This window comes from Octodon degus, unplaced genomic scaffold, assembly GCF_000260255.1.
Source record: "Octodon degus isolate 3935 unplaced genomic scaffold, OctDeg1.0 scaffold00033, whole genome shotgun sequence".
Lineage (NCBI taxonomy): Eukaryota > Metazoa > Chordata > Mammalia > Rodentia > Octodontidae > Octodon > Octodon degus.
Genome location: NW_004524609.1, coordinates 5,253,585 through 5,281,443, shown reverse-complemented (window position 1 = coordinate 5,281,443; position 27,859 = coordinate 5,253,585). Strand labels below are relative to the sequence as shown.

The following is a 27,859-nucleotide window of genomic DNA, read 5'->3' as shown; positions in this document are numbered from 1 at the left end:
TTTTTTTTTTTTGGTAACTGGAATTGAACTCAGGCCCTCACCAGGCAGGCAGTGTGCCACTGAACTGTATCCTCAGCCCTGGGAGGTTGAAGTTTGATAATAAAGAGAAGAACGCTAAAAAAAAAAAAAAAAAGAACACCAAGCTACTTCCCCAGCCCAGATCAATTTCACATAGAATTCAAAGTCCAGAAATAAACTCAACATCAACAGTCAACTGATTTTTGGCAATGCTGCCAAGACCATTCAGTGGAAAACTAAAGTCTTCAACAAACAGTACTGAGAAAACTAGACAGCCACATTCTGGATAAAAGAATGACTGTGTAAGAGGTTATACATAAAATGCCTAGAAGGAAATAGAGAAGTGAAATTTTGTGATCTTGAATTAGCCAACAGTTTCTGTGACAGTGCTACGGCTTGTAGCTAGAAGACCCCCCCACCCCCACGCCTCTTGTGGTCATAGGTGGGGGCATCTGGAGGTAGCTGAATTAAGGGTGTAACTCGGGTTGATTAGGATGTAATGCTAGGTTTAATTAAAGCTGCCCACTCTAGGTGTGAGTGCTTTCCGCCCTAAGGGTGGAGAGCCTAAGTAGGATATAAGACAGAAAGAGGGCCCTGATTGTCACTTGCCACTTTGCTTCCCCACTGCTTTGCTTCCTTCGTCCTGCCAGAGACACAAAGAACTGTCTCTTCTTTGTGATGTCCTCTGTCACATCATCTTGCCTTGGAGCCAGCCAACTACGGACTGAAGCCTCCACATGCTGTGTGCTAAATGAACCTTTCCTCCCTTAATTTTGAGTGTTGGGTATTCCTTGTCAGCAATAAGAAAAGTATCTAAGATAGACATAGTAGCAAAAGCACAAATAAAGAAAACACAAGAAATTATCCTTTATCCAAATTTAACATTTTGTTTGTCAAACAACACTACAAGGAAGAAAAAAAATAATAAAGCAGAAAAAATAACTGCAAGTCATATATGAAATTAAGAGTCTAAGTATATGGGAAAAAATTACTGAATTCAATAACAAAAAGATAACCACTGATTACAGTAGCTGAAGACATTTCTCCAAAGAAGAGATGGCCGCTAAGCACGTGAAAAGATGCTCAACCTCATTAGTTATTAAGAAAATGCATATCAAGACTACAATGAGATGCTGCTTCACATCCACTAAGATGGCTATCATTTTTTAAAAAGTGGTTACGTGGAGCAACTAGAATCCTCATATGCTGCTGGCTGTGAAATGATACTGAAAACTGTGGAAAACATTTTGGCAGCTCCTAAAAAAGTTAAATATAAAGGTTGCCGCATAATCCAGAAGTCCTATTCCTAGGTGCACTACCAAAATATTCTTTTCACCCAAAAACCTGTTCATAAATGGTCATAGCAACATTATTCATAATCACCAAAAAAACTGGAAACAACCTAAATGTCAATCAACTGATAAATATATGAATTGTGGGATAGCCACAGAATGAAATATTATTCAGCCATTTTAAAACACAAGCTACAGCATAGATGCATTTTAAAAACTAGATACAAAATTATACATATGCATGACTCCATTTATATGAAATACCTCCAACAAGACAAAGTAAATAAGAGGTTCTAAGGACTGGGAGTGAACAGATTAGGGTACACTGCTTAATGGTTATAGGGTTTCTTTTAGGGATGATGAAATCCTCTTGAAATGGACAGTGGTAATAGCTGTATAATATTGCAAATATTCTAAAACCCAATGTATTATATACTTTACATGGCTAAAATAGTGACAAGCTATGTGAATGTCATCACAGACAAAAACAATTTCCACTTAACTGAAAATTATGTAACTGCTTGGCTATGAAGTCATCTCATTATACTTTGAAATAATGTTGGGTACATATTTAATCTTTATAAGGTATGGTTCCAAAATCCTAGACTTTTACAAGGTACACACTTAGATACAAGTTTCTCCTCCTCCTCTTCGTGTACCAGGGACCAAACCTAGGGCCTTCACACTGAGTTACATCCCCAGGCCATTTTTCCCATTTTTATTTTGAGACAGAATCTCACTAAGTCATGTGTTTATTTACTGTTTGTACTTCTTCATCTGAGAAGTGTATATTCATGTCAGATGCCCACTTTTGGATTAGGTCTTTAAATCTGGACGATTTATATGTTATATGTTCTTTATATGCTCTCAAAAGTAAGCCTTTGGGGGCCAGCGAGATAGCTCAGCCATGTAAAGTGCCTGCTTAGGCACGCTTAGGCAGGAGACTGAGGTTTGATCCTCAGCACCCCATGCAGCACCAGCCAGCCCCGCCTTCAGGGCGGGCTGAGCTGGCAAAAAAAAAAAAGCCTTTGTCTGAGGAGCACATCTAGCAAACATTTTCCAACAGTACGGGCTGTCTCCTCACTCTGCCTGTTGCTGACGCTCTGTGGTAGCTCCTGTGCTAAGTCACTAAGTGCCCAGACTAGGCTTGAACCTGCACTCCACTTCAGTCTCCCAGGGTGCAGGATCCAGGAGAGTGCCACCATGCCCGGCCACTGTGTCTTTACTATGGCTGTAACTTATGCCCAAAATGTAAGATAGTAATTCAATTGTTTTAATGACAGTTATATAAAATGAGCTGGTGAATACTGGAACCATTTGAACAAACCATCCTACAGACAGGATATAAAGGGTTCCCTGTGAAACTTGACTTTTAAAAAACATCTGCAGCAGATAATGTGTGAAACAATTATTTACAATGGCCCTTTAGAAGTGACAAAATGGGGGAAGCTACCATCAAACGTTTTTTATATAGCAAAACTAGAGGTGTTTATCTTATTTTAACATATCTGTAACTGTAAGAACCACCAGTTTTATACAGTCTAATCTTTTTTTTTTTTTTTTTGGTTGTGGTACCAGGAATCAAACTCAGGACCTTGTGCTTGCCAGGCAGGTGCTGTGCCACCAAGCTATATCCCCGGCTCCAATACATTCTAATCTTTAATCCCTGAAAGCTTATTATAAATAGTGAGACAAGATTTTTATTGTCTGTACCACATGGTACCAATTTAGGAGTTTTATAACCAGAAATTACTAAATTTTCTGTATCAGCAAAGGTCCATAAAGACGTTCTTTGTACATATCTAAGTATTTCACACTAAAAAAATCAGCTATTTTAAAATGCTTATTTTAGCAGAGTCAATTTTATGTCAAACACCTGTAAATTCTGGCAACTGGGAATCAATCTCATTGTGTATTAATTGCCTCAGTCTTATCAAAACACCAAAATGAGTGAGAACAATAAATGGCCACTTGCTAAAAAAAAATAACATCTTTAGAAAACCCTAATTACAAATTTGTAACGAATAAATGTAACTTAAGAGTAAAAAGGAGAGTCGCTGAAAACTACTTCCTCCAATTAGTAAGGACAAAGCTACTTGATATGAGTCCTCGGATGTCAAATATTTGAAAACAGAAAAAAAAAAACTCTTAAAGGGCTTGATATTTTAACAATAGTGATCATTCTGAAAAATATAAAAGATCACAATAAAAGGTACAAATTGAAGTAATTTCCAATACAGGATTATCTTTAAAAGGTGTTAAACGACCCAAGGGCTGGCCCCTACTAGCAAATCAATTTACTGATACAACCACAACCAATAAAGCTAAACAGGAGAGTAAGGAAAAAAACATTTACCTCTTCTAAGCTAGGGAGCGAAGAAGAAGATACTGTTCGAGATGACAATGGAAGAAATGGCTCTTGACCAACAGCGTGCTGATGGTTTTGTACTTGTACAAAAGGGTTCTGAGGCGGCCTATGAGGCAACGGAGGGAGGCCATAAGGAAAGCCCGGCCCTGCCAAGTGACTCTGCTGGAGGTTAGCAAAGGCCCAGGCCCCGTCGGGTCCCAGGTACTTCAGGGGAGGAGTGGCAAGGTGTTCCGATGGCAATGAGAAGGGTGAGCTGAATATCTGAGGTGGAAGGCGCTGGGGAAATGCTGGGTTGTTGGCTACTTCAATGTCTCTGCTGTTGTCATTAAAATTAGAAAAGTGGCTACTGTGGTCTGTGCTGGATGGGGGAGATGGGGCTGCTGGTGGGCTTCTCGCCTGAACTTGTCTGTACTGCAAAAGCCTTGACTGAGGTGGTGGCATTTCAGCTCGTTCTCGAGTTTCACTTTGATCACGATGCGACAATTCTCTGATTAAGTCTTGAAACCTACATAAAGACAACAAAATATGAAAACTGAGGAAAAGCTCCATTATCTTAAGAGCTGAATCAACTACCTATGCAATTTCAGCAAACCAAATCATAACAAAAAGAATCAGCATTAATTAATCTCAAATATACGCATTACCACTCAACAGCTGCTGAACTAAAGACACTAAATATGTCCCATTTACCTAACTGGTATTTATTCTCTCATTGTATTGAAAACATCTGCCCTTGCCCATGTATGCCTTTGCCTATACATGAATGCTATAAAAGGCCACCACGTTGGTGGGCCTTACTCAAAAGGACTTGGTAGAAGGACTTCATAGCATTCACATGATGCTAGCCACAAAAACAAGTTTTGTAACAGGACCAAACTCTCATAGTATCTGTGTGTAGTTACAAAGCAGGAGTCTGTCCTACTAGAAAAAATTAATAGTAAATTTATAATCTTTAAATTTCTTTTTCTTTCTTTCTTTTTTTTGTACTTAGGACCGGGTGTATTGGGTGTACAGGGTCTCACTGCATAGCTTGGACTCTAGTGACCCTCACGTTTACAGCCTCCCAAGTGCTGGGATTACAGGCGGGTGCCACCACACCCAGTCTCAATCAACTTCTCAGCACGCCTGGGGGCAGGGCCAGCATGGCAGGCCCAGGGATAATCTTTAAATTTTTAACCAATGTGCTTCTGTCCTTATTTTTTTGTAAATATACTACTGGGGTGGAAATACCACCTATAGTGATGGGATGTCGCTCTTGCAGAAATCACAAAGCAAGAGACAAACTTAACTTACAGCCCGGAATAGTGCAAGAGTTACTTTTACTTCTAAATAAACTGTATATTTTAGAGTCAAGTAAGAGAACTTAGCAGCATGTATCAAGAGAGCAGGGATTCAATTTCATTGAGACAATACTCTAACTTGAAACCAATACAGCTGCTCTCAAGAAAGAAAACAGGGCCATGGAAAAGCTCAGGGGTCTATGTGCCAGCTTGGCAAGCCCAAGGACTGGGTTTGATCCCTGGCACCACATGCTAGGCCAGCCCCACCTTTGAGCTGCAGACTGAGACCCTGTACCAAATACATAAATTTAAATTTAAAAGAAAGAAAACGGGGCTGTTTCAGAGGCTGGACTACCTTGAGAATGTTGTTTCTGCTTCATCTTCAGCACTGTTGGGGAGCTTCCAGTCCGCCCTCATTGGCGGTGGAGGGAGTGCCACAGGCGGCTGAGGAAGATGCTGGAGGTGAGGGTGGTGGTGTGGAAACGGAATTCCTCCCTGACTAAGATAGGCATGGTGTTCACTCCACTGCTGCAGACGGGCTTGCTGCTGCCTCAATGTTTCCAGAGCTACACTCCCATGTATTCGTTCTGCAGAAATATTTGTCAAAAAATTAGTTTGATACTTGGGGTCTTAATTTAATTTTTTCAATGGCTTTTACAACAATACTTTCTCCACAAAGACAGAGAAATGCCTCCTACACTGGTTTTCATAGGATGTACATGAAGCTTCGTAACTGTACACAAAACCAGATTAGAACAATGGATTTTCCTGCTTGCACAAAGACAGAACACAACAGCCCGGGGTGTCTGGCATTACATCATCACACTCAGAGCCAGATTCTGACGGTTGTGCTCAGTGGTTGATTTTTGCAGGCATCATGTGAAGAAATGAATTAATCCTGGCCCACACCAATAATGTAGAATGCATGTAATTGTAAGAAAATACTATGCGTGGGTCACGGAGACGGCTCAGCAGTCTAAGCGCCTGCCGAGGCAAGTGCAACCACCCAGGTTCGATTCCCGGTACACATGCCGTGCAGGTCCTGCCCCAGATGCTCTGAGTAAATGAATCCAGGTGCGGTGGTGCACGCCTGTAACCCCAGCACTAGGGAGGCTGAAACAGAAGGATCACTATGAATCTGAGCTGTGTAGTGAGACCCTGTACCAAATACATTAAAAAATATTACACTCAATTTTTCATTAGTGAACTTACCTAAAGCCTCTCCAATAGGTAATCCTGGGGGGTTCTCATCAATGAAGCTATTCAGATGAGAAGGAAGGAGGGGGGCAGGCTGAGGAATGGCTCTCAGAGGACTATGGCCTTCTTGTAGCATGGGAGGGGGCTGCTGCTCAGGAACCACAGTCTCTGCAGGAGGAGACTGTGGTTGATGAGAAATGGCATTATGAAAAAAAGTGTTGTTGGGTCCTGCCTGATATGCAGGAGAAAGCTGAGGAGGTGGCTGCTGGGCCGGCGGATTCAACTGACTTTGCTGCTGGACTACCTGATTTGGCTGCGGTGGGACTTGATTTGGTTGTTCAGGCAAATTATTCTGCTGTTGATTTAACAAGGTGTGTTGCTGTGGAATTGGAAATGGCGGTCGTGGTAGCTGGGGAAGGGCATGAAAATGACGAGTAGGGATTGTATATTGCGCATGGGGAGCAGGAAGAGGAAGATTTATATGTCTTGGGTTGAGATTATCTTTGCGAGGAAATTTGGTATTGGGATAAACAACAGCAGGACGTGATTCAGGACTTCTGTTCTGTGAATGTGATTCCAAATCAACCTAGAAAAAAATAAGAATCCTTTTTAATTGTAGATCTAAGTTCAGTGGCATTCCACCTTTCCCCAACCCTACCACATCAAAAGAATGATACATTTTTAGCAGTGCTGAATCAATCATCCAGATAGGACTATGTCTTAAATTAAAAAGATGGTACAGAAAAAAAACAGTATTACATCAGTTAAAAGAAAAGATATTGCCATTTTATTAGCATTCTACTTTAATTCCTTCAAGAACATTATCTTTAATGTCATTTTTTACCTTAGTCATTTATTTCCTTCTGATATAAATCAATAAAATGTGTTCCTAGCTTCTGATTTTATTGTTTTTATACCTAATCTATTTTTTCAAACATATCAATATTAATAAAAAACTCATTTCAATTCAAACAATTTTGAAATGAAAATATGCGTACTGTGTTATCTTTGTACAACCAGTTTCAAAGTTTCTAATTTTTGCTGTTAGTCAATATTGACATTCTTTTAACATTTGTGCCTGATGTTGGTGACTTAAAAGCAACAGTAGAACCACCTATCCTCTCTTTAAGACCTTAAGCAGGGATCTGTAATTCATGGCTCCCAACCATACCACCTTCAGTCCGCTGAACTTTTGTAAGTAAAGTTTTAGGAAACACAGCCACTCATTCATGCCCTGTTATCCACAGCTGCTTTTGCACTACAGTGGCACCGATGAGCAGGTGCAACACAGGCCCACGAAACCTAAGACTTACTGTTTGGCCACTACAGAGAAAGCTTGCTGTCCTCTGGTTTGGAGTCTAATGCAGGACATCAACATGTAAACACGTGACTACAGATACGGTAAGAGGCTGTGATATGACATCCTAGGCCCAGAGAAATTAAAAAAGATGACAGGTCTGAGATGAATCTTACAGAGAGAGCGAGCTGGACTATTCCTGAAGGAAAAGGCATTCTAGCTGAAGGTAACAGTTTATGCTAAGGTTGAGAGAACAGAAAAAGTATTGTGAATCCAGGGAGGCTGAGAAGTTTTGTGTGCAAAAAGCTAAAATCTCACCTGTTTATATGTTATTTTTCCCTTTTTGTCAAGAAAAAAATACTCCAGTTGCATAAGATCCTGAATTATTGAATACTGAGTCTAAACACTGATTTTAATCCCATTAAACTGTGGTAAACTATGAAATGTTTTTAAAAGGAGATAATAGTATTACCCTTCTAAAATGTAAGTTTGATTCTAAGTGGTGATATAGTGATATAATTTCCAACAAATTATAAGTTGGAAAGAGGGTATCTTTCTTTTCCAGCTCTGACAACACCACCAATCATTCCTGAGCGCATTCACACCTTGTGTCACATGGAGTCCTAATTCAAATGGACTCCATTATAGTTGGCCCTCTGAGTCCTTAAGATTACTGGAGATCTATAAAATTATCTACAAAAAGAAGAAAGAAGACTGACAGCCTTGTCCCAGTCTTTCCAAGAAGTTGCCATGACTTCTCTGTAACTGGCTTAGAACCTGATTAAGGTTCTTTATGAGCTAACATTTCCCCCTATGAATCTTCATTTGGTTGTTGTCCAAGTCAACAGCAGTCTGAATACACCTTTGTCCAGAAGATGCACTGAGATGCATGATCTGATTATATGAGGAAGACTGTAAGTAGATGGCAGGGTCATTTGTAGATAGGATGCTGTTTTAGTTGCCACTGCCACTTCTGACTTTGACATGGACAGGAAGCGAGGTTTGTGTCACAGAAAATTAATTCATAATTATACTATGTTATAATTTTACCATGGGCATGCTTAACAAGATTACAAGGTCTGAGGGAACCTATGTCACCTACCCAGAATTTGATTCTCCTCTTACCACTCTCTTCTAAACACAGACGCAGAGTCAGAGAGAATGAGCAGTTCTTTTATTTATTCTTCCTGAACCCAAGACAAAACACCAAGGAAGAAATAAAATGAAGTATGGCTGTCAGGTAGTCTAGTCCTCTAACAGAGAAGATTCATAACAGGAATTTAGAAAGGACAGAGATACTCAGCTCTCTTGGCTTTATTTGCTCCCATAACATCAAAGACTCAGTTGCTTTTGTCCCGAGCTGCCTCTGACTACATCTACTACTGCTGTACACACTAACATGTCATTCATTCTCTCTGTACCCTCCCAAACACACACCATGGTGATTTTCAATTACTATTGAGAAAAGACTCCTCTTGCTGTCTCCTTCATGCTATGGCTCCTCCTACAATATGAAATTCCTCTAATACTTCTACCTGTCAGAGATGCTTATGGACATAAATGACTGAACACAGAAACTAGCTGCTCAAAGCTAGACTGAAGTTGAAGATGCAGATGTGGAAGTCATTTTTATGGCATGGTTGCTTACAATCAGAGACTGGGCTACTTTATAATAAGCAACCAGAGAATATAAATAGAAGGAGGGCAATAACAGAACTCTGGGAAATCCCAATTTAGGGATCCTTAAATACAGTGAGGGCAAACAGGAAGTGAAATGAGAGACAGTTACAGTAGAGAGCAGTGAAAAGTAGAATTACACCAAAGAAACCAAAGAGCAAGATGGTCAAAGGCAGACTTAGAAAATGCTGTTCCCCCCCTCACAGTGCCTAATACAAAAAGAAGTGCTAAATACCAAACAAACAAACCAAAAAAATCCCCAAGTAAGACTAATATGAAAGTGTGTTCATAAGCTGTGGTCACTTGGAACTCACCAGTGTTTGCGAAATGCTGAGGCCTATTATCAGCCTGTTATGAACTAAAAGAGGAAGACAGACCTGAGGTGAAAATGAGCTATTACAAATGAGCTATGACGGAGATGGAGGTCATGAGTATCTTTTTAAAAACTACTTAACTTGGGGTAAAAAGACAAGCAGCTACTTTGCAGGCAGAAGAGGAAGAACCAACAGCTGCAATGAATTTAAAGAAAATTGAATAGAAGGAAAAGATCTGTGAGGAACTGGAAGTGAGATTAATGTAACAGGAACTCTTCCTTTAAGACTGGTGATAAGGAAGTAAAAAGCTTCAGAGGTAAGGGAAAGGCAAGACATTCACACTGCAAACAACAAGGCCAAGTCCGAGATCAGAAGGAGAAAGGAGGTGAAAGGTCATCAGATTTGAGAAGGGCCACTGAGAACCCTGGCAAAGGAACCAAGTACATGCAAAAGAAAGTGAGGGAACTCAATGGGTTCCATGCGGATTAGTCCCATGACACTAATTTAACCAGTGGTGTGGTTTTCTGTCATTGATTCACAAGAACAAAAAGTCAATGAAGTAGAACAGTAAGCTAATGTTAAATATGCACCGGGTGTGATGAGAACAAAGTGAGCAACCAGAGGAAGTGAACTCATCTTCTTTCTCTGTGACAACACTTCCCATTCTGAGATCATTTTCACTGACATCTTAGTTCAGGCTTCATTTACCACCATATTATGGAAAGTCTTTGAATTCAAGTCTTATCACTGATAATAGAACTCGAGAAAAATACACAGGTCAAGGAAGTAACAGCCAAAGGAACAGTGACAGAAAGTATAATGTAACTCACAAATCTCTGTCAAACAATAATTATAAAAGATATGCATAAAAAGCTATTTAAATTTTTCTTACAAACATCAAGGCTCCAAGATGCCAAATCAGAGGAAATCCATTGGAACAAGCCACTCATGAACTGTAAGCTACATACCTGTTTTGGCTCTGGAGGTTTTTTCTCTGGTGTGCGAATCTTATTAATTTCAGGTGCATGATTAGTTGTATCACTCTTACCTATGAAAATATTTTAAAATTCTTATAAATTTTCTCCAGTGACCATAACACTTCCAATAATTATCCAATATTAGACAAAGAAGCAGAATATTTTAAACATTTTATACTCATTATTGATTTATATTATTACTTGGGTTTTGGTCTTAAACTTTCAGAGGTAGTTTCATTGCAAGAAAGAAAATTTATTCAGTGAAGTAAACCTCATTGGAAAAGCAAAAGTTTAAACAAGAAATAATCTTAAAAGATCAAAAAATCCCTCTCAAATTGCCCAATATCCAAGAATTTATAGCCTCATTATTTTAAAGTAGACATATAAAGGAATTTGGAATTCTTAGCTATTTATAAAGACTCTAAAGTGTTTTTGCTCACCTACCAATGCAATTTAGCAAAAATCCAATCAACTTCAGTAAAGGAATCTAAATTAAATGTAGCAGTTTAAATCCTAAATTCCACCCAGACCCCTATGCTAACAGGCTGGTCCCTGGGCCATGACACCATTGGGAGGTTATGGAACTTCAAAGATGGGAACTTGGGAGAAAAGGTTAGGTCACCCAGAGACAAGCACACAAAGGCAATAATGGGACCCTTGCTCCTTCCTCTCCTTTGTGTTGATCCCCAGCCTTCAGGTAAACAGACCCCGTTGGTCTGTGCTTCTACCAGGATGTACTACTGTGCCATTACCACAAGTCCTTAACCTTGGGGACCACTGAAACCTCTCAAACCTGGGCCAAAATAAACCTTTCTTCCTTTTAAGTTTTTATCTCAGGTACTTTGTCCCAGTGATGGAAATCTGACTAATAAGATGAATAAAGATACTCTGAAAGGAATTAAGTTACAACAAATTAAATACATGTGGATTATGAATATAGATAGTGGGGTTCAAACCCCCGGGCCTGCCATGCTGGCCCTGCCCCCGGGGTGCGCTGAAATGGCAATTGAGACTGGGCGTGGTGGCATACCCCTATAATCCCAGGTCTTAGGAGGCTGTAAACAGGCGGATCACTACGAGTCCGGTCTAGTAGTGAGACCCTGCATAGGATGTGTTTGACACACACACACACATCCCTGTAGACCCTTCCCTAAAATACAAAAATAAGTAAGTAAATAAAAAAAAAACCACAATTACAATAGACTTAAACTGTGAAAAATTTTAATCTACAAGAATTAATGGCTGAATGTTTTGTTTTGTTTTGTTTCAGAATGGCTGAATGTTTTTAAATTCCTTGAAAGAATCTTTATTTTTGGTTTTAGGTACAAATACATTATTTCAGTAATAGAACCAGAACTTTGCAAAATGAACTATTATGCTCGCACAGCCTTGCCACTAAACTTCAAGGACAAAAAGCCAGTGATGTAGAGATATTTAGAAAAGGAGGCTACAGTGTCAGGTGAAAACACTGGGTGGAATGAGTAGCAGACAAGACTCTGCAAAGAAAAACTTGGGGAACACTGAAGAAAAAATTAAGCAAACCAATGAACCTTGAGAATGATTTCTCATCCTAATATATGGTTAATCAGAATTCCTAAAGAAGAGGGGAAAGTTTAACACACACACACATCCATATACAATTTATCTCAGGATATAAAGCTTGAAATTTTCTAAATTTCATGAAAAAAAAAAAAAGATTCAGAACGTTCAACAAACCCCAAACATGAAGAAAACTCTAAAAAGGTGTTATCATAATCAAACTGCTAAAACCAGCATTTAAGACAATTTTAAGGCAACAGAAAAAAATACATAATAAAGACAAAGATTAGAACATCAGATTTCTCAACAAAAACAAGGCAAGGGAGAAAAAAGAAAGATGCTATTAAAACACTGAATGACTGCCAACTAAGAACTTCCTACTTGGAAGAACTCTCTAAAAAATGAAAATGAAATAAGGCCACTGTCAGATATAGAAATGCTGGCAGAATTCATTAGCAGCACACGTGAAACACAAAGTATAGACCATTACAAAAAAGGGGGAGGAAGGAGAAGCCATTATTACCACCCCTTCAGGCAGAATGAACATTTTCTCAGATGGAGACAAACAGGAAGGAAGATTCAAATGGTAACTACATGGGTAAGTATATGATTACTTTATAAAAAGATAACAATAGCATAAAAATCAAGAGAAAAATTAAAATATTATAAGGTTCTTTTACTGTGCATGAAATAGTAAAATATGAATTGGAAAGCAGACAACAAAATATATACTATAAATCCCAAAACAACTACTGAAATACTACTAATAGCATAGCTCCTAAGCCAGCAAAGGAGATAAAATGAAATCTAAGGGCTGGGGATATAGCGCAGCGGCACAGCACTTGCCTGGCAAGTGATTCCCGGTACCCATCCACCTGACAAAAATGGAACCTAAAAAAAACATTTAAACCAGAAGAATGGAGATGAGAAAGAGAAAAAAATCTTGGCAAGTTAAAGGGCAGCAGCAAGATAACAGACTCAAACCTAACTACATCAGTGATCCACATTAAATGTAAACGGTGTACATACCTAGTCGAAAGTAGAGGCTTGTCATATTGAATTTCTTAAAAAAAAATCAAGACCCAATGCTATCTAACAGAAACATACTTTTCTGTTCTTGGGGATTCAACCTAGGGCCTATACATACTAAGCACATGCTTTACCACTGAGGTATACTCCTACCCCTCAAAAATACTTTAAATATAAAAACACAAATAAACTGAAATCAAAGGGTCAAAAAGAGACATACTACTAGTCCAATAAAAAGCAGAAACTAACTACACTAATTTAAACAAAGTAGATCTCAGAGCAAAGAATATTACCAGGGACAAAGAAAGTTGCTCCACAATGTCCCCCTCCTTCCTTCCCTCCCTCCCGGTCATAGACTAGAAAATTTAGTATTTTCTCAAAACTGACACTCAAACATAATGGATCCCAGTAAAATGCTAAGGGGATTTTTTATTTTTTTACATTTTTGATGGAAACTGACAAGCTGATTCTGAATGTAGACAGAAAAGGAAGAACACCTGGAGTCGACAACCCAAAAAACAACACATTGGCAGACTTCTGTTCGTTCCCTGGTTCCCAAACTTTTATAAGCCATAGTAATCAATACAGCATATTTGGTATGTAGATAAAATATATGCATCAATAGAAGAGTGTGATCTGGTTACTTTTCTCACATTGCTGGGACAAAATACCCAACACCCAAAATTAGGGAAGGAAAGGCTTAGTTAGCTCATAGTGGAAGTTCCAGTCCATACTCAGGTGGCTCCAAGGCAGAGCAGCACAGGGCAGAGGGCAGCTGTTCAGGGCAGCGGCAGACAGCAAAAGAGCCGCGGTGAAGAGCAGCAGCTGTGGATGCTAGCAAGCCTCTCTCCCCTCCTTACACTGTACTGCAGATTATCTGCCTAGGGAGGGTGCAGCACTCACATCCATAGTTCCAGCATTGGATCATAAATGAATCACAAACACTAGAAGCCGCCCCATCACTGCACGAGGCTTTGGGAGACATCTAGACACAAACCGTAACTGCGAGTATACAGTCAAGTGACTTTCATCAAAAGCATCAAGGCAGTTCAATAAGGAAAAGGACAGTTTTCAATGAATGATCCTGGAACAACTGACCATAATTTGCAAAACCAAAACTACAACAAATACAAATTTTAATTGAAAATGGATCTAATATAAAAGCTGAGACTATTAAGACTTCTTGAAAATAAGAGAATAATTTTTAAAATTGGGTAAGACTTTTTTTTTTTCATGTATTTGGCTGGTGCAGGGTCTCACTATGCAGCTTGAACTCATGGTGATCCTCCTGCTTTCAGCCTCCCCAGTGCTGGGATTACATGCATGTGCCAGTATACCCAGACTCTGGCCAGCTCAATCGGTCCTGGAGGCAGCCCCTGCGCTTGCCTAAGCTTGCCTAACCTGCTTATCTCACCAGTCCTAGGTAAAAAAATTTTAGTCACAACACCGAAATATCATAGAATAGATGGATAAACTAGATTTCACAAAAAAAAAAAAGTTCTGTTCTTTGAAAGATCCTAACACATCTGGAAATAAACACAACGAAAAGATAATTCAATATCATTAGTTACTGGGCTATGCAAATTAACACCACCAGACCATACTATCAGACACTCACTAAAAGGATAGGTTAAAAGACTGAACATATCAACTGTTGACAAGAACATGGAACAATGGAAAATCTTACACATTACTAGTAGAAATAAAAGAAATAGCTATTTTGGAAAATAGTATAGTTTTTAAAGAAAGCTAAATATATATTTACAATATGCCTAGCAATCTTCTAGGTATTTACTATAGAAAAATAAAAATGTCCACAGCAGCTTTAGTCATCAATGCCAAAAATTACATACAGCTCTTGCCTACTATGTAAGGTGCCCTAGGTAGGCAAGTAAAACTTAAAAAGAAATTGAAATAATGAACGTGCCCATCAGATGATGAACGGATGAACACATTGTGATGTACCCTCATAATGGAATACTCATCAACAGTAAAAAGGACAAACAATTGCTAAATTTAACCTGATGGAATATCAGAGGTATTAAGTAAACACAGCCAGACTTTAAAAACTACACACTGTGTGATTACAGTGATCTGAAGTACTAAACGGAAAATCAAAAGTTAACCTTAGTGGTTACTAAGGGCTAGGGTAGGGGCTGGGGGCTGTCCGCAAAGGGGCATGAAGGAGCTTTTAGGACTGATGCAAGTATTCGTATCTTGATTTTGGTGGTACTTAACTCTAATTATTAAAGCTCATCAAACTGTACCTTTTTAAAAGGTAAATTTTACTACATATAAATTATTCCATTAACTTGACTAAAAAAGTAGTATGTAATTTTTCTTATTTGTAATTACAACAGATTTGCATAAGAAATAATTACTTTAAATCAACTATCCCACAATAACAGTAATCCTAGGAATGTCACAGTAATATTGTGGGTTATTAAAAATGTCTAATAGGAGAGGATGTTCTAGCTGATCAATAAATGATATTACTTAAAGGTCTCTAAGTATCAAAATTTAATACATTTTAGGAAATTTGTGAAACAGTAAGTGGGGCAGCTTAATCTAAAAGACTCTAAAATTAAATGCAAAGTTTTTACCTGCATACTTACTTGTATCATCAGAAGAAAGGATCCCAAGTTTTTAATAGGTTCTCTCTTAAGCAGGTCTAGAATCCACATTTAACAATCACACTGCAGAGAAGCACAACAACCTACCATTTCGACTTTGCTCGTGCTGATCCTTCTCAGTGTGCTGGTTCTGTGGCTGCCCTATGCTGACAGGTGGGTGATGTCCAAGGCCATAATGTATAGGAGACCTCCGTCCATGCGTCTGTAAGAGGTTCATATTGTAGGCCATAGCTGCCTGATGTGTGATGATTCGAGGATCAACTGCAAACCTACCCTGGTATCCTGTCCATGGCACCTAGGTTATTACAAGAAATAAAATGACTGCATTAAATGTATTTTAAAATGCAAACTTGTACAGTCCTGTTAGTTAGGAAAAAGCAAATATAGATGATAGCTACCTGGTTAAGGTTAGTTAGTAGTAACCATTGGCAAAATCACTGTACTGTCTAAAACTGGCCAAAGCATGGCTCCCTGAACCATTAGTGTGTAAAGGGAGAAACACTATACCTTCAGATTAGGAAGAAGGGGCCAGGAAGACGGCTCAATGGAATAAGTGCTGCCCTGGCAAGTGCAAGGACCTGAGTTCAATCCCCAGTTCCATCAAAAAAACAAAAAACAAAAAACAAAAAACAAAAAACCCCAACTCAGATTAGGAAGAAACGGAGGACTTTATTCCTAGACATTTAATGTCTTTTATATTTGAATCATTTCCTCATAATATGAATGCATCTATGTCACATATTATCATGAAAGTTATCTTTTTAGGTCATAACTGCATAGTTACATAGTTTAAGAGAATGGGAAAGAAAAAATTTAGTCTAAGCAGTCTCAAGTCAAAAAATGTATGTTTCAACTTTATAAGAATAATCAAATCATCTAATGTTCATCTATTGTAAGTAAAATTCAAACAAGTCATTATTTTTGGCTAATTCAATTTTAATTTAAAGTACAGAAATAAAAAAGTTGTTCCAGGGCTGGACAGATAGCTCAGTGGTCTAAATGCTGCCTGGCAAGTGCAAGGACCCGGGCTTGATCCCTGGTAAATGCCATGCCAGTCCTGGGTGCCAGGCTAGTAACCAAGAATGGGTGTGGTGACGCACACCGGTAATCCCAGAGCTGGGGATGCTTAGACAGGAGGATCACTACGAGTCTGAGCTGCGTAGCAAACCCTGTGCCAAATAAATACATAAATAAAAGAAGTTGTTTCAGCGTATCTGGATGTATAATCTCTGCATTTTAAAATAAAAGGAATAAATACAATGACAAAAGAACAACTGCTATTTTTAGTGTAAGTGTCTGATGCAGATGCTTAGAAATTTTATATAACAAAAGCCTTTTTGACCTAGTAAAGTGAAACTCAAATCCTTAGAGACTTACTATTTAAAGCAAATGATGTATAATGTTGCCAGGCTGTCTGGGAAGAAATAACACAGGTGAAAGTCTAAATTCTCTGGCAAGTGGGCATGAGCTACATATTCTTACTGACAGTCACTTTCCGTGGCTGTCATGAGCATGAACTATCAGTCCACCATGACTAAAAACTTTGTAGGTAAGCATTTTTTTCTTTTGGGGGTATAACAAAAATCTCTGGCAATCATCATCTCTGCCTGAAATGACAGAACTTTACTTAAATGAAAGAATTCTTTCCTAGGTTAAAACCTCCAAATTTAAAAATATTTATATATCTGAAAATTATAAACAAACAAAACCAATAAATTTCCAAAACATTAAAGGAAATAAGATGAGTTTATACAAGATGCAAATCCTCTAAAAATATAGTCTGAGAAAGGACTCAATCATGTATTTTAGTAGCTTAGTAAGCTTTCATAAGGCATAAAATTTCTCAAATTCAGACCCAAAAGAACTTTACTAACTCCAGCCTTTCCAATTCCTCCAACCATCTACCTCCTAGGAAAAGTCCAGGACTTAATGTAAAATATAAAGCAAAAAACAAAATGGAAGCATCACTTTACAAAATTAAGAAACCAATTTATAGCTCATTAATACTTTAGCCCAATTTTTATCAGAGAAAAAGATATATATTCATTTTAAAAGAATATACAGGCTTTTAAATCAAAGACCCAATTTATAGATTTCTTCAAGAGGCAAATTGCAAGCAACAACGTAATTTCTCTGGTCACTTCAAAATTTAATTGTAAAGACAATATTTACTTTTAAAGAAGCTTGCAGACATTAAAGGAAAGAAAAAAAAAAAAAAAAGATTGGGAGCCAAGAGTGTAATGCAGTGGTAAAGCCTAGCACTCAATGAGACCCTAGAACTGTCCCCTCTCCTGCCCAGAACAGGTTGGCAGTTGACAAACAGGGACTGTGGCTAATTTTGTGAAACTTACTTAACAGAAAGTATCTTAACAGGAAGAATTTCAAACATTCACTTACAGGTAAAGGCACCGACATAACTACATTCCCTCCATAGACAGCAGGTACGTAAAGAATACTTGTCCCAGTGTGAGGATCAATTCTCTGAACAGGGCTTGGAGATTTTCCCAAATTTGGGTGAGGTCCAAGAGGGGGTGGAGGAGTATAGGCTCTAATAGGATTGCCAATAAGTACGGAAGGATTAGGCTGAACTGAAAAATAGAAAAAGAATACACTCAAGAGCTGCTCGATTTACCTAAACAAAAATGCACCCAACAACAATAAGAGTTTCTCAGTTTGTCACAAATAAAAGTCAAAGAATTATCAATATGGAAGAATAAAGTGTATGTAATAAGTAGCCATTTTATAATGTCCTCTAAAATCAACTTGAGCTGATTTAGAAAGAATTACTTTCATAACAAGTATAATTATAGCTTCTGAGGAGCCAAAGGTGTGACCATCAAGAATGAAAATTGGGCCGGCCAGACAGCTTAGTGGATTAAAGCGCCTGTTTAGGCAGATGCAGGGGCTGGGAGTTTGAGACCCAGTCTGCCGGGCCGGCCCCCCCCCCCGGGGCATGCTGATACAGCAATTGGGAAGGTGAAAGCAGGAGGATCACTGTGAGTCCAATCTGTGTAGTGAGACCCTGTAGACCGAGCACTAAATACAAAAAATAAAAAAGAAAATCATCTGTGCACACACTTCTGGTAAACACTACCCTCGGACCAGGGAAACATGATTCTTTAGAATAAATTAGTTTTGATTTGCAGTTATAATACAGCCAATATATAAAATGAAGCAATTATTTAAAACATAATTCTGCAACAAAAAATCATTTGAGTAAACTTTATCTTGAAATCTGTATGACTCAGTATTTGTAGAATAGAAATATTTTCTAAGAATTTATATTGTATAACAGGCTTAAATATTTTCCTCAAAACTTCTGCAGAAACCATATGCTGGTGCCTAAAGTCTGTCCCCTTTTCAGAAATGGCCTATCAATTGATATTTTAAAACAATAATTAACTGAGGTTCCAAAATGACTGTGTTTATGTGTGTATGCAAAAGGACAGCGAGAAAAGGACGCTGAGACAGAGACAGATATGTTTCTCATAGTGCAATCTGCAGTAAATCTCTGTCATAAAGGTAAGTTTTAATCAGGTTTATTTCTCTACTTACCAATTCCATCATTCTGGAAATGATCATTTGGGGTATGATAGAGGCTTTTCCCCTTTAAAGAAAAAACACAAAAGTGTAATAATTTAAATATGAACAAACAAAAACCCTTTTCTTAACTATATATAAATTAAATATAAACACCAAGTAAGATTTAAAAACGTTGAGCTGATAACTGATAACTATTCTGCTTCTTTGAGCCAGGTTTCTTTTAAAAGGTGAGAACACCGTCATCACAGGTAACACTGCTGAGCCTCCAGAATTCCTGTTAAATTAAGGGCATCTGAAATTTTTCTTTCTTTCTTTCTTTCTTTCTTTCTTTCTTTCTTTCTTTCTTTCTTTCTTTCTTTTTTTGTATGTAGGACAAAATCTACAGGGTCTACAGGGTCTCACTGCGTAGATCGAACTCGTAGTGATTCTCCTGTTTTCAGCCTCCCAAGTGCTGGGATTACACATGCACGCCGCCACACCCAGTCTCAATCACCATCTCAGTGTGCCCCGCGGTCAGGGCTGGCACAGCATGCCAGGGATCAAACCCCAGCGGCTGCGCTCTGCCTAAGCAGGCACTTTAGTCTGCTGAGCTATCAGGCCGGCCCTGAAATTCCTTTTCTAATGGATTGTTTTAATGAAAAGCAATAAACAACACAACCAAAACCTAAATTCTATCCCTTTGAGCTTCTGTATAAATTTCCTAAGCATTAAATGGCAAAACATAAAAGCTGTTTTTCAAGGGAAAAATTTCCATCTTTTATCTTGAGGATGAAAACCTTTAAAACAGCAAAAGGAACATAAACATGGTTTAAGAGTAATAATATTTTGAGTATGACTCATAGTATCTTAATCAGCCATGGTGCTGCATGCCTGTAATTCCCAGCACTTGTGAGGCTGAGGCAGGAGGATTGCCCTGAATTCAAGGCCAGCCTGGGCTACACAGCAAGTCTCTGTTGGGGCTGGGGAGGAGAGAGACATAATATCTTTTTTTTTTTTTTTGCAGAACTGGGGATTGAACTCAGGCCCTTGAGCTTACCAGGCAAGGGCTTATTCTACTGAGCTATCTCCCGACTCCAAGACATAATATCTTACAGTTAAGATTTGCTAAAGGAACAGCACACTGTTCGTTTAGAAGGTACTGTTAAAATTACTTAGGAGACATTCTACCTAGTCACTATACAGCAATTTGAAATATATATATGTATGTATGTATCAAAAATGTACAGTACTGTATATTTATTTACAGTAATGGTATAATTCTATTTCTAGGAATTTATCCAAATGAAATAATCATGGATTTGGGGACTGATGCTCTTCAGGCCATGGTTTATATGTATGATAAATGTTAACAATCTAAATGTCTACCAATGGAGGACTTACTAAGCACTGGCAGATTTATATATTAATCTACCATTAAAAATGATGATATTTGGGTGAAAAGACCAGGTAAGAGACCAGTAGTCACAATCTTGTGGAAGCTGGAACACACATCCAAACCAACCAACCCTGACATCTGACTTACAGAACTGTGAGATACAAGTTATTGTATTTATGATAATTTGTTATAGCAGCAATGGGAAACTAATACGAAGAGTTATCCATAGAACAGGTATAAGGCAGTGCTGATGAACCTATGGTACACGCGCCATAGCAGGCTCTAAAAGGTTTGCCGTCACTCATAGAAGACACTTTCAGAGCTTTCAATGGTATAAACAGCCTGCTGCAGTATGCATGCCACAGGGTTGCCACGACTGCCCTAGATGATAAAGGCAGAGGCACACTAACTGATATAGTTCAGCATTCTGGGCACTATATGGTACACTAAACATATACTAAACATAAAGAAAATTGAGGCCTATTCCATAAAAAGACAGTGGCAGGTCTAAAACAATAATTCAGGGGTCGGGGATATAGCTCGCTCAGTGGCATAAGCGCCTGCCTAGCAAGCGCAAGGTCCTAAGTTCGATCCCCTGTACCAAAAGAAAAGAGAATGAGAAGAGTAACTCAGTAGTACACAGTTCAATACAACTACCTACCATATTTTGACTTAGTGGGTAGCTGTAGGGAGCAAATGTACTTGGTCTTCACAAACTACAGTGTTTGGTAGTATACAAATAAAATAGTTATACTGCAATAAGCCATTGCATCACTAGCTACTATGTTATCCCATAATAATAATTCTAAGCTAATTTCTTTTTTTAAAGTTATTTATTTATTTATTTTGGGCCAGTTCAGTCCACCCTAAGGCCAGGGCTAGCATGGCATGTGGTGCTGGGGATTGAACTGTCACCCCCTGCACCTGCCTAAGCAGGTGCTTTAGACCACTGAGCTATCTCGCCAGCCCCCCAAGCTAATTTCATCCTGATAATAAATCTCAGAAAGCATTACCTTTGGCAGAATGCTAAGTTAGGATGTTTAGAAGTAAATGAAGCTCAAATCATCTATTCGTTACAAACAAATATAGTTTACATTACCTGTTTTTTGTTTTTGTTTTTTTAGTTGCTGGAGAATGAACCCACCAGGGTCTTTTTTTTTTTTTTTTTGCGGAACCAGGGATTGAACTCAGGACCTTGCGCTTGCCAGGGAAGCGCTTATTCCACTGAGCCATCTCCCCGGCCCTCCAGGGTCTTTATAGAATGGTACATCACTGGCCTTTTTAATTTAATTTTTATTTGTTTTGAGTCTGCATCTAAATGACTAAGTTGCCCAGGCTGGACTCCAATTTGCTATCCTGTTGCCTCAGCCTCCCAGAATTCTGTGACTACAGGCATGTACTACCATACCTAGCTACTATCTAGCTTTTATTCACTTAACCATTTATTCATTCAACAAATGTCTACCAAGGACCCACCCCATGTCCAACTTGACTGGGCACCAACACTCAGATAAACACTTTCTTAGGACTATACAGTACGCATCATGACATTAGCAGCTAGATATAGATGGTACAGAAATAGTTATAGTCTATAAAATGGTGATGTAGTCTTTAGAGGACCTATTTCAGAGTATTACCTATCTTCTGAAGTATGCATGGTATGTGTAAAAAGAAAACCTGGCTTCTGAATTGTTCCCTGTATGTGTCCTAAAAGCAAGCCAGGTGGGGACAGATGGAATGAGGGGTTTTTTTCCCCCTTTATTTTAGGGAAGGATCTACAGGGTGTTTGGGGTCTCACTACTAGATAGGACTCATAGTGACTTGCCTGTTTATAGCCTCCCAAGTGCTGGGATTACAGGCGTGTGCCACCACACCCAGTCTAAATTGCTGTCTCTGGGCGCCCCAGGGGTGCGGCTGGCACAGGAGGCCCGGGGATCAAAGCCCCTTCCCCTGCTTGGAGGTACTTTTATCTGCTGAGCTATTTGGCCAGCAGGGCACTGGAATGTGAATTAATTTATTTATTTATTTATTTATTTATTTATTTATTTATTTTTGCGGAACTGGGGTTGACCTCATCTCCTCATCTCCCCAGCCCCTGGAATGTGAATTCTTAAGAGTGCCACAAAACATGTCCTTTATTTGCAGAAGGTAAAGCAATGAAAAACTAGCTAGGACCACCCACTCCCAGGTCCCTTAATATTTTGTACCTAGGCTAACTCTTTCAAAAATCAAGTCTTAAGACAAAGTTCTTTGACTGTTAGACAACCAGGGGTACATTCTGTGGTCAAACTGAATCCAGAGAAAGCAAGTCTTAGAGCATTTTGATCATCATACAAGCTTTTGACGATTTTATTTATGTGAAATCTTAGGAATTATAAATTCTATTCTGGTATTAAAGATACTGATTTTAGGGCCAGGGAAATGGCTCAGGGGAATAAGCACTTCCCTGGCAAGCACAAGAGCCTGAGTTCAATCCTTGGTTCTGCCAAAAATAAAAAATAAAAATAAAAAAAATAAAGATACTGATTTTAATATTTCTTATAGGCAGACAAGTGTTAAAATTAAGGAAATTTGAAAAACTGAACACTACCCTTTTCTACTCTAAATCCCCTTTCACCAAGAGACTCTAGTAATTATCTGGCATGTATGTTTGGTGGGGTGAACAGGAGAAGTAGAGATATACATGAAAAAAGATTAAGTTGATAATTAATGAGGCTGTATAACAGAGGATTCATTCATTATACTAGTCTCTCTAAAATTTATTCATAAAATAAGGTTAAATTTTAAAAGACTCCAAATAAATTCAAACCCCAGAAAGCAATTTTATAGAAGTAAAAGGCTGGAAGAGTGAAAAACAGTGACAAAGATAATCTATGGCTCATTATACTTATAGTCATGCAAAATAACCCATTATTTATGTCATACATATAAATAATTTTAAACAACCAGGAGTATAGTTAGTCTGGTGGGCTGATGATATGGAAAATAACAGAACACCCATAGTGAAGATAAATGTTTTAAAAGTTCAGGATAAATTTGGGGACACGGTTGCTTTTTTATACAACTTTCACTTTGAAAGAAAGAGGTCACATTACATTCTACTGGGTGTGCTACAACCTCCATTCACTTCTCAGGGACTTATACTTACTGGGCATAAGCTATGTACAATGAGTGGTTCCGGAGGTAGCAGTCATAAAAAGCACACAGGATAAGATGTCTTCAGAAGTTTATGGTTTCAGAAAAACAAGTCAACTCAATATGTATTCTTCACTGTTAAAACACAGATCAAACGGCGGTCTTCCTTAAGACCAATACACACCTGGCACAATGGCTCTCTTCCTCTACAGTATATTCAATGATGCTTACATCACTCAGTTAAGAGGACTTAATTGTAACTACTTTGTGCTACTAAAGAACATGTGATGGCTAATTATAACACATGATTTTTTTTTTTAAATATAGACATAGCTTTCTTTTTTTTTTTTTTAATTTTTTTTTTTAATTTTATTTATTTATGTGTGTGTGTGTGTCCAGCTCAGCCCACCAGGGGGCGGGGCTGGCTGGCATGTGGTGCTGGGGGATTGAACCGCGGTCCCTGTGCTTTGTTTAGCTTAGCTTGTTCTAAGTAGGTGCTTTAGACCACTGAGCCATCTCACCAGCCCATAACACATGATTTTAAATTAAAAAAAAAATTTAAGTTGAAAAGCTCTGCCTAGGCTCTCTTCTCATGCACCTGCTAGCACACCCATTGGTCTCTCTCCGCCCTTATCCTTCACAAAAGTTTGCTGCAGTTTGGATCTGGGATTCCAAGCCCCAGCTTGACATCCCTGGCAGATGACAGACTGTCTTGGTTACTTTTTTCTTTGCTGAGACAGAACATCCAATACCCAAAGTTAGAAGAGGAAAGGAGTATTTGGTTCAAGCTTGGAGAGGTTTCAGTGTTAGGATGGATGGCCCCAGGGCGGACGGGCAGAGACACTGCCGAGGAGGAAGAGCTGACAGCAGGCAGAAGGCAGCGAGAGCAAGTGACAAGCAGGACCTCGCTCTGTCTCTTATATCCTATGCAGGCTACTGTCCTTAAGCCAGGGCACAGTAGCCTTGATCCTAGAAATGCACCATGAATCAATCCTAGCCAGTATATCCTTGGTTCCAGCATCACACACACTTGATTCAGCCACCTTCCAAAAGCCCGCCTAGGAGGCTTTGGGGGACATTTAGATACAGCCATAAGACAGACTTTTGCAAAGTGGAGGTCAGAGCTGCAGGCATAGCTTAGTGGTGAAGTGCTTATGTAGCCTGTATCCCAGTATGATTCCCCAACAGATAACAACAATAAGAAGGCCTCGTGAGAGGTCTTCAGGTTACTGAGGACACTCTGAAGGAGACTGGGAGCCCAGGCTCTTCCTCCTTATTTATTCCCTATCACTCGCCAGCCAGGAGATAAGAAGTTTTGATTTGCCAAGAATATGCTAAGCTACAGGCCCAGTCACCGCCTGAAATTTCTAACACTGTGAGCCAAAATAAACTTTCTTTCTTTATAAGTTGATTTCCTCAAACATCTGTCACAGTAACAGAAAGCTAACATGTTTAAAAATTATGACAAACTCTAGGGAAGCTACAGCAGAAAACAGTACTGGCAGAAATCTCCATAAAAATTGAGCGTATATTTTTGGAGATTTTACATACAAAATCCACCCCTTAAAATGTATACACACTTCAGCAGTTGCCATACTATTAAATGCCTGGGAGCGAATGGTCACCACTTTGAGCACCTCTTGTAATTATAGAAGGCAAAAGTAACTTGCATTAATCTCATAATATCTCAAAAAATTTAGTCCCAAAATATACAATTTTTTCTTTTCCTCATGTACACATTTTTTGGACAGACTCTCTTTCCATTTCCCTCACAAATGTCTAACACTATTTCTAACCTCTTAATCGCCTCCTAAACATGACTTCTGTGGAGAAAGTAAATCGCTTTGAGTCTACCTACTTCTGGCTACCATCCTCTATCTCCTTGAGCAGCTGCCACAAAAGGACTTGGGGCTAATCTTCTTATCCATGCTTCTATAGCACCTGTCCTAACACCTGGCACACAGAAGAGATTCATTTATGCAGAATTTTAATCCTCTAATAATGTCAAATCACTAAAGCATATTGTACATTCAGTACAGTTTTATTAACCTAAGAATATACAAAACTGTATTACTCAGGAATAGTACTGAGTAATACTATATTACTGAGTAATACAAAACTATATTACTCAGCTTAATATTTACCTAAAAGATTTTTAAAATATCAAACCATTCATTATTGTTTACATATTAGGTGTAATAAAGCCAAAACACTGACATACTCTAACTCACGTTAATAAGTTTTATCCCATGCTGAAGGGATAAAATGCACACAAAAATACAAGCCAACATTATACATGCCATTCTCAGAACTTTCTTTTCAGGATGCCAACTCAAGAAATTTTTCAGGGGCTAGGGAGATAGCTCAGTAGAATAAGTGCTTGCCTGGCAAGCTCAAGGGCCTGAGTTCAATCCCCAGTCCCACAAAAAAAAAAAAAAAGAAAGAAAGAAAGAAAGAAAGAAAGAAAGAAAGAAAGAAAGAAGAGGAAAACAAAAACAAAAACAAAAGAAAAGAAAGGAAATTTTTTCAGTACTCTAGCAAATATCTGGCTCCCCGCTCAAAACAGCCATGGCTTAAAACAGAGCTAGTCTTTACTCACTCACATCCACACCCTGCCTGGGCTCCTGTGTATCATAATACATAAAAATGAGTCAAGAATCAATCCATCTTTAAGGAATTGGTCAAATTTTTTCACTGTGTCAAATAACATTCAAAATTAATCAGTCACCAGTAAAAGAATTGCTTTCTTTATACAAGCACTGTGACTATAACATAATACTTATAAATAACATGTTGTAAGACATGCTTTTAAAATGTATGACAATCTTTTAAACTTCATATTTCTTCACATCTTAGGTGACAGCTAGAACAATCTATCAGTATAAAAGACTAGAAAATTACATTGCACAAAAGATGTTGGAAGTTTTTAGGTAATTAAAACTTTTGGAGGATGATTATGACATTAAACACAGCTAAATAGCACATGGTATTTCATCTACATATCCAAATATAGACAAGTTCCCTGCAGAAACTTCTAGCCACCAAATGCAACCTTCAGTCTAATACTTGAAGCAAATCAGGGCCAATACACCTCTGCTCCGCGGCTCTCACCCTTTACCTTCTTCACAGTGGAGGCTTTACCTTGGGTGGTGATTGCTGCTGTTTGTTGCTGTTTCCTGAATGCTGCAGTCTTAGAGCCCGGGGGATAAACTCAGGAGCCAGTGGATTCAACACATATGTCTTCTTTAGTTCTAAAGCCTCTAACTGAGCCTTGATCTGTTCAAATGTGATCCCATGTAGGCTGCTATTTTCATGACACAGGGTGATAAACCGCTCCCAAAACTTCCTACAACAACATTTATAAGATTGGGTTACAATTGCAGTGGACGAGTTCATACAAACAAAAATAAGTAACCAAAGATAGTTCCAAAATCAATGCCCCACCAAGTTCCAAATTCTAAAGTTCAACAGTTTCCTATGATTTAGATATAACCTTTAATCAAATCACAAGATTTCAGAAGTTTGATACTCAAACTATAGTCATGTCAAGTAGTATGATATATACAAAACCAGCTGCCAATTTTGACTCCTCAGGGCAAGTAACATGCTCAATGCTTGATTACCAACACAGTGAGGAACGTTTTTCATTATCAACAACAATTTCAAAACTCATGGTAACTCACCTTACAGAAAAATCTGTATTTCTAGGCATACAGCATACATACATACATGTCCACCCACAGTCATGTGCTGTACACTGATGCTTCAGTCAACAACGGACTGAAAACATAACTGTGGTTTCATAAAATGGTATCACTGAGTGGCACTGTAACTGTCTTAGTTTGTGCAAATATAGTCTATAATGCTCACAATGACAAACCCACCTAGTCATACATTTCTGTATCATTAAGCAATGCATGGTTATATACACATAATATAAATATAATATTATGGTTATACACACACACACATATACATACACTAGACATAGAGTCAAAGTAGCTTGGTGCTGAATGACTAAGAAAAGTCAACTCGGAACAGAAATTTGAAAAAAGTAGGTAATCTCATGGAAATTCTTAAAAAATAGCCAACTAGGGGCGGGGGAGATGGCTCAGTAGAATAAGCACTTGCCTGGCAAGTGCAAGGGCCTGAGTTCAATCCCTGGTTCCACCAAAAAAAAAAAAA

General features: G+C 38.5%; 1 protein-coding gene across 4 annotated transcripts in view; it reads right to left on the bottom strand.

Moving 5' to 3' along the window:
* Helz (helicase with zinc finger) overlaps nucleotides 1–27,859 on the bottom strand; it is a 168,186-nt gene that overhangs the window by 21,330 nt on the left and 118,997 nt on the right. For all 4 annotated transcript variants that reach the window (XM_004630034.2, XM_023713863.1, XM_023713864.1 and 1 more), the window contains 8 exons: nucleotides 26,816–27,020; nucleotides 19,177–19,228; nucleotides 18,019–18,209; nucleotides 15,709–15,916; nucleotides 10,412–10,491; nucleotides 6,171–6,741; nucleotides 5,314–5,545; nucleotides 3,667–4,183 (listed from right to left, as the gene is read on the bottom strand). In XM_004630034.2, coding sequence (XP_004630091.1) covers nucleotides 3,667–4,183; nucleotides 5,314–5,545; nucleotides 6,171–6,741; nucleotides 10,412–10,491; nucleotides 15,709–15,916; nucleotides 18,019–18,209; nucleotides 19,177–19,228; nucleotides 26,816–27,020 — 2,056 coding nt within the window. The remainder of the gene's footprint in view (nucleotides 1–3,666; nucleotides 4,184–5,313; nucleotides 5,546–6,170; nucleotides 6,742–10,411; nucleotides 10,492–15,708; nucleotides 15,917–18,018; nucleotides 18,210–19,176; nucleotides 19,229–26,815; nucleotides 27,021–27,859) is intronic.